At 36.2% G+C, this 12,470-nt stretch overlaps 1 protein-coding gene across 1 annotated transcript in view; it reads right to left on the bottom strand.

Annotated features, from left to right (window-relative positions):
* The window catches only part of PTPRK (protein tyrosine phosphatase receptor type K), a 392,252-nt gene that overhangs the window by 26,397 nt on the left and 353,385 nt on the right, over positions 1-12,470 (bottom strand). Inside the window, exons 15-19 of the mRNA XM_015858508.3 lie at positions 10,703-10,838; positions 9,515-9,556; positions 7,568-7,597; positions 4,017-4,177; positions 2,090-2,125 (exon numbers count right to left, since the gene is read on the bottom strand). Of these exons, the coding sequence (XP_015713994.2) occupies positions 2,090-2,125; positions 4,017-4,177; positions 7,568-7,597; positions 9,515-9,556; positions 10,703-10,838 (405 nt within the window). The remainder of the gene's footprint in view (positions 1-2,089; positions 2,126-4,016; positions 4,178-7,567; positions 7,598-9,514; positions 9,557-10,702; positions 10,839-12,470) is intronic.

Raw genomic sequence — 12,470 nt, 5'->3', positions numbered from 1 at the left:
TCTCTCTTCACTGTCAGTCTCCACAATGGAAAATATTACCTCTTCCAATTAGTACCACTGTGCTTGTGCTAGGAGACTATCATGCCCATTACCAGGAGATAGAATTTTAAACAGGAACTGTTAAAATGTTCTTCTATTCACCCCTTGTCCTTGCTGGTCAGAGCTGCCCACATCTGTGTCTGCCTCAAGGCAGTGACAGTGGACTGACCACTGCAATATGCTCACAGCCCAAATAAGCTATTTGGAATAGTTTGCCTAGTATCACTGGTCACTATCTATGTCAATAGTGTGATCTTGACATAAAGCTGAAGGATGTGAAAAGCCATACAAGAATTTCAAGAAAAGATTCATTATTAATCTAACCCATAGCTCTTTCAGGAAACTGCAATATTTCACCTCTCATCACAAACATCTTTAATCATCTGGTTAGATTTCTTTAGGTCCAAAGTGGAAAGCACATTATGGCTCTGATGATTATAAACCTTATTAGGAACTACCATGCTTAACTGTTATTATAGTTATGAGAATGTCATTTGCAACATTTTCAGAAGGAAATAGGCTGAATACGGCTTGTAAATCTTCTGCATTGTGAGTAGACACCCTTTTGACAAAGATGAAAGAGCTCTCACAAAGTAGCAAGTAATGATTTGCTGTCAGTCTCAGGTGACAATTTAAATGAAGATCTGCAAAGGCTCTATCAATATTTTTACGTACAACTCGCATAATGGAATAGAAAATACCTTGATTATATGGGCAGAGGGCACAAGCAGTTTGTAAGTACAGGATTTGATGTCAATGTTATCTTGATTATTTGAGACACATGCATAAATTAACACAGTGAATTAAACAAAGAATGTAGCAGCTAGGAAAGGGAAGTAAAATATATCACTACAAAATGGACTAGTGGATTGGGTAATGATAGTTGGGATTTTAGCAGATAACTGAGTACAAGTCAGCAACATGAGCACAGAAAAAAGGACAAAATACAGTTCAGGTAGTAGGACCACTGTGAGTAGGGCACATGGGTACCTACTCCAATCAACTCTGTGCTGAGAGAGTTCCTAAAAACTGTACCTGATTTTAGGCACCACAAATCAAAAATCTGATCTATTGGTTGGAAAGTGTTCAAAGAAGGAGAGAGAAAAACTTCAGAAAACATGAACTATGAGATAATGAGCGAAAGAACTGGGTTTTGTTCAACCTGAAGAGAGACAATAGAGACTATAGGAGCCATTTATTAGGTAAAAGACTGTTCTACAATGACAAGAGTGTGACAGTTCTCCATATTTTCTGAGACTCTCAAAAGGAAATTATTTGATTTTCAGCAAGGAAGATTCAATCTAGACAAGACTAGTTAGGAAAATCTGGAGTGAGTAGGAATGACACTCAGTTGTAACAGTCAGGTAATAATAAGTAATACTTTGTGAGAAAACTGAGTTTTGGTCAAAGTAAGACAATCCATAGCCAGAAACAGTCTAGATTGAAAGTATACAAATCCATCTCAAGATAGAAGAGGGATTGTGTTTGCATTTTAGTTTTAAATACAGCTCTTAAAAGAAGTGCTTTCAGTGTTGGATATGGCATAGAAATAAATGGGCTGGCCACTCCCAACATCTGTTGTTCTTTTTAAAGCAATTATAAAGTTGAGTAGCTTACTAATTAAGGTCAACTGAGACATTTAATTAATACAGGGATATTTGTGCAGAATGAACAAATAAAGCTTTCTTCTTGGATACTACAGAAGCTTTCCCCCTTTTTATTTTTCTTTTCATTCTTGTTATCCAGTTCGAAAATTGAGCTTTGGGTGCCAAGTAATACTGATACAGATCTAATTTTTTTTACACGTGTCTTTTAAGAGAATTTTACTTTCACACATTAGTTCATCTCAACTCAATTTGAATGCTTTGGGGAAAAATGTTTTAGAACTTTCAATTTACCTATTTATTTATTCCTCAGATAGCACTGACTAGGAGTAATTTTGTGATAACAGCATAGCTATCTTTTATATCAAACAAGCTGTTTCAACGTTCAACCATGCAAGGAGATGAAACTCATGCAGGAATGGATAATGAAGGACTAGGGTCCTCACCTAACACAGCTGTCGGCACAAGTGGATCATTGGGCACTGCAGGAAAACAAAGCTCATGAAGAAATACATAACCCTCAAATTGTGTATTTTTAAGAATAAAAACAATATACTTAAAGAATAACATGTCCAAATGGTAACTAAATCCTATTAATTTTTTACAATAGGAAAACAGAATGAATACAGAGTTCCAGAATGCATCCTGAATAAAAGAGAAGTGAAAGGCAGTGATTTTGGTTTCAGAAATGTAACGACAAAGGTAAAGAGATTCTTACTGATATGAAATAAAGAAGGTATTATGTGCAATTTAGTTTTTGAAAGGGCTCCTCTTTCACTATTGTTCTTTTCCTTCACAATAAAGGTTCATATTCATAGACCCAGGTCCTTTCCTTTTAAATTCATTCTCTCGTGTAATACTTGAATAGCTCATCTCAAAATAAAATGGTATTCCTTCAAAAGTCTTAGAAGCAATTTAAAAGAATTACATGCATATTTACAAGCTATTAGCTTTTTGAAAATGAAAAATAATAAAGATACTGCTTGTAATGAGTTTAAACCACGGATACACAGATCTAAGTGTTTGTATAAAATTCACAGAACTTTAAAATTTATTATTACAACTACATTGATTATTACTGTATTCATTATTAGAACTGTGCAGAGACAAATACACTGTTTTGGATGAGAATGGCACAATCCAGAATTGATTTTGTCCCAGTCTGGAACAAAAAATTAAAACATCTACAACTGTGACAAAATGCAGCTCCAATTCTGAAGCAAATAGTTTGTCCAATAGCTGAAAGCCCAGAAACCTGAAAGGTTGCTTTTTTATTTGTTGGGTTTTTTTTGACAGTGGTCAGGAGTGCTGAATCCTCCAAAGTGTCTTTGTAAAGCTGTCTCCACTAATTACAATGCCATTAAGTCATCAAACTTTGGAGAATTTTCAAACAGTTCTAGCCAAAACAGCACAAATCCTCACAGGCTGTTACTATTGTAATTGGTTATGGGACACCTTAAATGTTAGCACTCCGCAGTCCTGCAGTTTAGTAAGCTTCAATAAACTAAGCAACAATCCTTCTCCAAACTCCATTTCCCTTAAAACAATCAGGAAACAAATTTACAGCCTTAAGGGATGCATTTTGCTGATCATGAAAAACAGTATGGGAGGTGGGAGAAGGAGTGCTATGCCCAAATGACAGAAAATTCAGAAGCAGCTCAGACTTCAGGTCTGTTTAAAGCCAAATCCATAGTGCTGTTGAGTCAGATTCCTGCCAGCTCCAAGGCAAAACCAGTTTAGAGGCAAAGTTAGTGGAGTGTCTTGCTTTTGCGCATGCCATGCTGCAGATGCTGGAAGGCAGGCAAGGCTGAATTTTCAGTGGTACCTACAGCCCAGACTCAGTCAGAAACCCAAATTGCCAAATTTTGTCAAAATAAGACAGCTGGCAAATCTACAACAAAGAAATACAAATATAGAGTAAATCTGCTGGTATATTAACATGCTTGTTCCTTAACTTCACAAACAGCCATGAGATTTGTCAATGTTTCCTTCTGTTATAATGTCCTTACTGCCAAAAGAAAGAATATTTTTTGGACTTCATGTTATTATTCATTACAGACATGGTGTTATGCAGTAATATTTAACATGTTGGGATAAAATATCCTCACAAAGGAAAACTATTTGAGAATTTAATTGAGACATTTCAGAAATGCAATTTTTCCCAAGAACTGAATTCAGTATCAATGCATACTGAAACTACATGTAAATATTTAAACAATTGGCTATACTTCACCTAAGGAATGTGATCAACAACCCTTTGCATTTACTGGTCCTTCTAGAAAACCTAGAGCTTAAAATAATTTTCCTAAAAAGAAGGTAAAATATCTACAGAAGAAAATCAAATTCTGTAGTATCTACAAATGTTGTACTTACATCTGGGGCTGAAGTTATGAGAGTCCATAAATGTGATTGAAAGGGGATCCTCTGCATGCAAGGTGCTCTGGTCAGCGTAACTTCTATCCATTGCATTCACCATGTGGGTCATCTCTTGACGGGTGGTCCCCATGGCATCCTTGCGCTTCTTAGCAAGTTTGCTGCCCAGCCAAAAAAAACAAATCCATACCATCTTAATATTTGATGAACACTGGTGTCTACAACAATAATTATCTATAATCCAAGTGACAGAAGAGTTTGACTGGTTTTCCTATATATACTTTTGCCAGCATGAAATTGATAAAACTACCTACCTTGCTATAAAAGAGTTATGATGGCATGTTTTTTATACACACACAAATGCTGTAATTAAAGTTCTAACTTCTGTACCCTGATCATATTTTTTCCTGCAGAGTAATTACACTAATATAAACAAATTAGAGAATATAATTACATTTTAACTGAAATGATAAATAAGAAGCATCTGTGCATGCAGTTTTATCTACCATCTCCATTTAAATCTGTGTTTTGATTTTATAAATGGATAATTAATTCCCCTTGCTTTCCACGTTAGGAAGGAATCATTTATCTTTCTAAATGACTCTGTTAGTCAAAAAAAAAAAAAAAAAAAAAAAAGAAAAAGAAAAAGAAAAACAACAACCCACTATGAAATAAAAAGAGAAACACAGTTATTCAAGATCAGTTCATATTACCTTTTATGCTAGAAGTTGTTTGTCTTATTCAGTATATAAGACACAACATGATACCACTGTCTTTGCTCTTGGCACCAAAATTTTGTTCTTTAAAAAACAAAAAGCCCCCCCCACAATCACCATTCTACATGAGGTTGGGGAATATCCCAAGTTTTTATATTAACAGCCTTTCGCTGTATCACAATAAAGCTGTTAGCAGCCCAACCTGTGCAACTAACCCTTCAAAACTAACAGGTAGCATCCTTAAAGGGACAAATTCTTCTTTAGATGAAGACCTGAAAGCAATATGCACTCAGAAGTCCACAGAGACAGGTGGAAGTAGATGCTACATTTTAATTATCACTTTAAGACTACTCTTAATAGAGTAGAGCAAGGTGAAACTACATGAAGTGTACCTTGGATCTTTAGGAATCTATAACATACACTAAACTTCCTGTTTTCAACTGAAGCTGTGATAGCAATATAACAGAGAGCCAACCTGCTTATTTGCATGAATCTGATGTTACATGGGAGAGACACAATCATCAGTGAAAATATCACACTCTCAAAGGAATGTATATTTAAAGCAGAGCATAACTGCATGAGGTGGTTTTTTTTTTTGGTTTTTTTTTTTTTTTCTTCCCTACAAAAAATAACATGAGATATCCTGGTAAGTATTTGTACAGTGCTTATCTTACATTTCCCTAAATAAAAGGACATCAGTAGAAATTATCAATTTATGTACATGTTAAGTCCTGGGAAAACCCACCAGAAATGTCCTACACCATTCTCCAGGGAAAGGAACACTTCATGTCTCACATACTTTCTTTCTCAGTTTTAGCAGACTGCTTTCCAAGCTAATAGTTTTAGTTTGCAGTAAGGGGCTACATAAAGTAGACTACACACAGATAAAGCACACCTGAGAGTAACTAAGTTCCTTCATTAATCAGACTCAGACTTATCTTAGATCTTTTTCTTTTTTTTCTGTTATATTCCCCTCTTTCACTATATGTCTAATTGGTTAATTAGTGCCAGAATCCTAAAGGTGGGCTCTAAATGTATCATTTTTCACCTTGTGGAGTACATGAGAATTCTGTTTATTTTAGTTATTGGTGAAAAGTGAAAAAAACAAAACAACAAAAAGCAACACTGGAGCAGTGACAGCTGATGCTTTATTTTATCCTTTCTCCAGACATCCATGTTTACTTCAAAAAAGTTGGATTAAACAATACTCTGGTTGAATAAATGTTTTAAGCGCATCAGAACTTCCAGGTGCGAAACTATTTGAGCTCTGTAACTGGTTGCCAATGCTATCAAAGCCTTTGCAAAACTGGCATTTCTAGTTCAGACTTTTTTTTTAAGTATCAAAGCCTTTCAGATATTCTCCATACACCGAAGATCACATTTTTCTAAAGCCACCTCAGGAATGGAACAAAAAGTCTATTACATCTTGTCTGTCGACTGCATTAAGCTCTCCTTTGAAGAATCACTTTGTAACAAAACTTGCTAGCTATGCTAAACAAATCAACAGCTATTAAGCTTTCAAGTTATTAGCTTATTACAGAAGCAAGGTTTATAATTCCTATGCTCTGCTTTGACTTCTGAAAAGGCCTATTGTGTTCTAGTATTGCTGCTCGATGTAAGGACAGTTTTATTGTTTAACAGCTCCTAACTCCCTGTAGGCTTGATTTTTTCCCCCCTTTTCCATATGCAATCTATGCTTGATGATAGTTAAGCAAATCACTGTGCAGCACTGGAGGCTGACACAACTGTAAGTGATTCTCATTACATGCTGGGGATCCCACAGCCTGAACCTGTGCAGGTGTTGGTGAGCGGGAGCTTGAAGGGAAAAGCACTCAATCCTAGCGTGGAGCTGCTCAGTTAATTATCTCTATCTGAAGCAATAGTTATTTAACAAGGAAATTAGAATTCGTCACAATATATCAGAGAATGGCAGTTAGCTAAAGTAAGCTTAGCTTTTCAATCTTCAAGTTTGTTTAAAAGAAACCAACTAATCTTTAAAATGTGGAAGGGCATCACTATTGGACAGAGCAGTCATCAGAGGACTGGAGTGCACTCTTTGATACTTCTCTGAAATCAAGAGCTTTCTGCATAACTTCAAAAATAAGAAAGTATTTTCTTGGGCAAAGTCAAAACCGTTGCAGCCCTCAGAAAACCTCACTTGGTCAACACCACATAAAAGAATGTCAATTTTGCTCCAGTTAAGCAAATTCAAACCTCTGTCATACAGAAAGATCCACACTTTAAAATCTGTCCGTAAAGCTCCTGATAAGTCAACAGGCACAGACTTCTTCACAAAAAAATAGTTCTGCAAAGAAGAATAATAAAAATCCCCAGTGTTCCTAGCAGTGGAGCAGAGGTGCTGCTCTCCCAAGGGTAGGGCAATTACCTGTTTATAAAGGGCTGGCATCTGTGCATATGTGAAGGACAAGTGGTGCACAGGACCACTTCTGCACTGATATTTTACAAAAGAATAACTTGTGATTTACAAGCACAGGACACTATCTACGAAATGGGAAAGGAGATATTTTTCTTAGTGTGTTGCATCACCATGAATTATACTGCAAATTAAATTATGATTACAACAAGCTAAAATGACACTCATGGGAAAAACTAGCGAAAAGCAAAAGTGCCCATATACAGTTGGAAATACAATATCCCTTTAAAAAAAAAACAAATATTGCAGAGAGTAAGAGAAACAAAGAAAGCAAATTTTCAAGCCTGAGAACGAGATGAAATCACTATCAGTAAAACTTCAGGAAAACTAAGACTTTTTTTAAAAAGGGATACTGCATCATTAAAACACGTAAAACAGCAAGTCACCAGTGTTCTACTTACAGATAGTAGGAGTAAGAATAGTAGCTCCTCCTGGCAAGCAAATCACAGACAGTGGAAAAAGAGAAGCAATGGTGAATGAAAAGCGTGACTCTGTCACATTCAATAAAGCAGAGAAATGTGCGTTTAAAAAAAAATAAAAATTGAAAAATTCATGTTTCTTTGGTTAGCATTTCAACTTGCTCATGCACAAATTAGCCTTACTTTGCCATGCAATTAAAAAAAAGAAAATACACTAGCATATAAAAATGATTGGTTTTTTTAGAAAGATCACTTGAGAAAATTACATGCTGAGGTTTCATTTATTGCCAAAAAATTTGAAAATTAAATGGATTGTGTACTTTCAACATGCAGTTCAGCATAATATAATGATTACCACCTAAATGTCATGACAAATGAACAGCTGTGTACAAATCTTGTGCAGTAAGTATGCGTTTTACTTTTCAGTTACAAAAATAAAGATGGCATTAATAAATACATTTAAGCAGAAAATGAGTTTCGTGTCATTGAATTTGACATCGTTACTGGTACACAGGTGTAGATATATGTTTGCATACATACCATATGTAGCTATATGAGTACACACATAATAGAGAATGCACATTTACAACAGACATGTGTGTACTGACATATATACCACACACTTCCTGAATGCAAACATATGCTTTATTTTAAAGTCTTACAATTGAAAATGCTGATGTATTCATGCTAAGCATTAAGAATATGGAGGGGAAACAAATAGAAGGAAATGAAGAACGTTTGGAAATAGTCCAACAGTGATTTGAAAAAAAAAGAAAAACAACAAAAAACAAACCAAACAAAAATGGCATTGCTTGTTAAAGATGCAGTATCCCTTTTCTTAGTTGGTTTGATGACTCCAGTAAAATTCTGTACGAGCTCTGAAGAGCTTAATTCAGTAAAACTTCAAACCAATTTGTACTAAATGATCAGGCGAAGCCCATGAACAAAACTGCTTAGTACTCCATTTTTCTATAAAATGTAATGCTGCATTTAATCCGATTTAGATAGCTATGGCAGGGTACGAGGCTTAATAAAGCAATGAAAATGCAGAAACCGTTGTTTTATTAATGTTTCTGTGAAACAAGTTCTGGCCAATTCAGCTACCAAAAGGGATACTACATAATGGATCAGCGAATATGTACACTACAGCAGATGAACAAAACTGATCAGTTTTCAGTCCCACACTCTAACTGACATGTGCTTATGTATGTGTGAATGTGTCAGTGTTGGTACCTCTGCTCTTGGCTTTGTTATACGGATGGCCCTGGCTCACTTGATGGACTGAACTCACTCAGGTATGCAACCTGAGTCCTTGACTAAAGCTAAGATTAAAACAGTGGTCCACTTTCCCTAAGGGGGGGGGGGACTGACACTCCTACAAAATATATGACGGACAACCAATTAAACTATCATGAAGAAGAATTACCAGATGCTAAAGATTCGCTAAACAGGCTTATTTCTCACCTGTTTTTAATAAAGAATAGTACAGGAGCTATTTCTTTTGATACCTGCAAAACCAGCCAAACCCATGTGGAAGGGACTGACAATACAGAGTAGCAGACAGTCTCACACACGCACACACACAAGCGCCTATTAAACACAGAGGGAACACTGCAGCACGCAGCCAGGAGCAGATATTCCCCAGCACATCTCTCACAGTGATGATAGAAAATAAGAGATTTCTTTCTGAAAGCTGTAAAGCAACTTCTTGTTGGTTTTACTCTTCAAAAGTTGTGTAAATAAAGAAAATGGCCTGACTGCGTGTCTTTTTCTTTCTTTCTTTCTTTCTTTTTTTTTTTGGAAGTGATGAGTTGGATCTTTTGTATATGTGTTAATTCTCAACCACAGAGTAAACAACAGAGAAAAGTAAAAGCACTTTCGGGAAAAGTCACGTATGTAGCTAACTAACACAGAACACTGTAAGCATACCTAATGTTTCTAATGCAGACGTTTCTTCTCCAAGTTATATATCTCCAGGGATAATTGTAAAGAGGCAATAAATTAAAAAAATCTAATGGAAACCAATGATTATAACATAGAGAATGATCTTAGGCACAATTGTAATGTTTTCTTACTCTAAAAATAATAGAAAGCTGTATTTCAGAGGAACATTTGCAACATTCACAAATATACCCTTCATCAAGGATTCTAAGAGGGAAAGGGAAGGCAGTGCACAAACACCTGGAAGACAAAGGTCTCATTCTAAGCAGGAGCAATCTGCACACCGGGAAGGGGACAGGCTGGGGAAAAGGGCAAACAGAGAGGAGGAATTTCTATTGGGATCTACGGTGCTACGACTACAGATTTACAGAGCCACAGTACGAACTTTTATGTCAGGTTAAAAGAGTTGCAACTACTAGGGAGCGAACACTTAAAAAAAGGTGCCCAAGCAGCGCTGGAACAGCAGAGCTCACAGCAGCAGCGCGCTGCGCCGAGCTCTCATGTTACAGTTCCCGCAGATGGCGCTATTGCTTACTATCTAAGAAAGCGCTATAAAATTAAAATTCATTCAGATTAATACACTTTTAAACAATTTCATGCACTAAGGAGTCACTAGATAATTGTACAGTGATGTGGTACGACTTTTAAGGAAAAAAAAATGGGTTTACAAGAGCATAAACAGAGGTATAAAATTACATTATTTTGCAGGTTGGATAATATGAGGATACAAACATCTCATTAGAGCTGCATACGGCAAATCAAATTCATTAGGTGATTACAACATAAAAAGTGCGGTAAGTTACTCTTTTTATTTCTCTTCTTCATAAATAAGAGCCATTAATTTCAATTCCACCCATTCTAATATTCTGTACATTCCTCCAAGTGCAACTTAAAAACTACGTGGAAATGAGTAAGTTTGAGAAAATGTGTAGCTGTTGGATCCCAAATACCAAGTAAACCACTCTTTAAATCCACCACAACCACATTTAAAAATAAATAAATAATAATCCAACAGGAAATACAATCAACTCATCCAAAAGCTGATGGGAGCTACTGGACCCGAGACTATTTACCTATTTATTTATTTATTTCTCTAAAGACCTGTAAAAAAATTCCATTTAGTTACCGTTGTTTGCCGTAGAGGAAAAAGGGAATCGTCACAAATCATTTACTTACCTTTTTTTTACGATCAATATGACAACAAGGAGAAGCAAGATGAATACCAAAATTCCAGCACTTATTCCTGCTATTTTCACCACCCGATCTGTCTGCTTTGCTGGATCTGGAATCACCTCAGGTTCTTCTGTTGCTGCTGCTAAAGGGATAAAAAAATAAGTTGCTTAAATGGGTAAGTACTAGAGACAAGAAAATTAATGTTAATGATAATCTCCAAATGTGTGCTCATATAGAATCCAAAACACAGACACATGTATTGTGTTTATACACCTACATACACATATATATAGAATAGATTTATGTACTTCAATCTACATGCCATACAAATCTTCAACACCAAGTATGTGACTATATGTTTGTATACAGTGCGTGTACAGAGGTGATGTACACATCTGGGTTTACAAAGCAGAAATACATTTTTACAGAGACAATCTATCAACTTAATCACCCTTATCTCCTTCACTGTTAGTTTTACAGAACCTAAATATGAAATATTTAATATGAAATAGCAAGATTATGTGACTTCCAAAGAGTAAATCAAACTTTTCTCCCCAAGCTGTAGCCAGCACTCTATGCTATATAGTCCTTTTCTCTCACACTCTATCTCAGTCCACCTTTGCTGACTAATTCTCCAAGGAGTACCTAGTCTGAGATCCACAATATATACCATAAATCCATTTTATTCTAAGTGTGACTTGAAGTTTTGATTCTCTCTATAAAGCCATCCACAAATCCAAACCTAGATTCAGCAGCAGTTTTATTTCTGTGTATAAAGAAAAATAAATAAATAAATGAATAAATAAAAACACTGTTCTACACACAGAGATGAAGCCATTCTGCAATTCAGCTGAGCAGGCTGAGGCCACAGGTTACAGCAGAGAGGAAAACAGAATATTTCAAAGTGCACAGCTATTTGGTGTACACCTTTCTGCACCACAGTCTAGTGTACAAAGGATCAGGAATGTGGGATTTTTCAGCCTGGAGGAAATATCAAAAGTATAAATGAGTTTTCAGCTGGGGGTAAAATCCCATGAGGTGTTTACTTGTAGAACAGCAAATAGCTCCTCGGTTACCTGGTTTCTTCTTTCTGACTCTGTAGGTTAACGCTTTGTCTTTCCCCTGCTCCCAGATTGAATGTGAACCCACTCTCTCTCCCTCTGATCAGTTTCCTCTCCTGCTCCAAATGGCACACACACAGCAGATGCCACTTAACCTCTCCCCTCTCACAGCAGTTGTATGTGAGGTATTTACAAGTCACTGGTAACATCGTGTGCACATCATTACACACAAAATACCCTTTATGTTGAAACTCAATACTTCTCAGGAAACCAACAAAACCAGAAAGAATGACAAACTAGGTAAGGCCCCACCAGAGAGGGACTATCATTCCCTCAAGAACTGGCTCCAAGTTCCTCTCAGAAAATCGCTGGAGCTGAGATCTGGGATGAGTACAACTCAATACTTTCTGATTTTAGCCACATTACTTACCATGCCTCAGTTTGGAGAATAGGAGAATAACAGATTTTAGGAGGGGAAGGAAGGATCAGGTAATATTTAAAAAAATCATTCTTTATTACTTGCTTATGTACCTGTACCTCAGCAGTATCTGAATCACTCACTAATACCTTGTTTTCAGGTAGGAAAATGCTGTCTTCCAGACACCCATGCAAAAGCCAGGCAGACAGTGAGAAACGTGACAGTGTTTTAATAATAAACCATATGACTTCATCAACATAATAATCCTTCTCCCCTACAGCTTGAAATTTGT

The sequence above is a fragment of the Coturnix japonica genome, chromosome 3 (assembly GCF_054131305.1).
Source record: "Coturnix japonica strain WE chromosome 3, WE-NBRP24, whole genome shotgun sequence".
In the NCBI taxonomy this organism is placed as follows: domain Eukaryota; kingdom Metazoa; phylum Chordata; class Aves; order Galliformes; family Phasianidae; genus Coturnix; species Coturnix japonica.
Note: the sequence above shows the minus strand (reverse complement) of the source record. Positions and strands in the feature narration are given on the sequence as shown.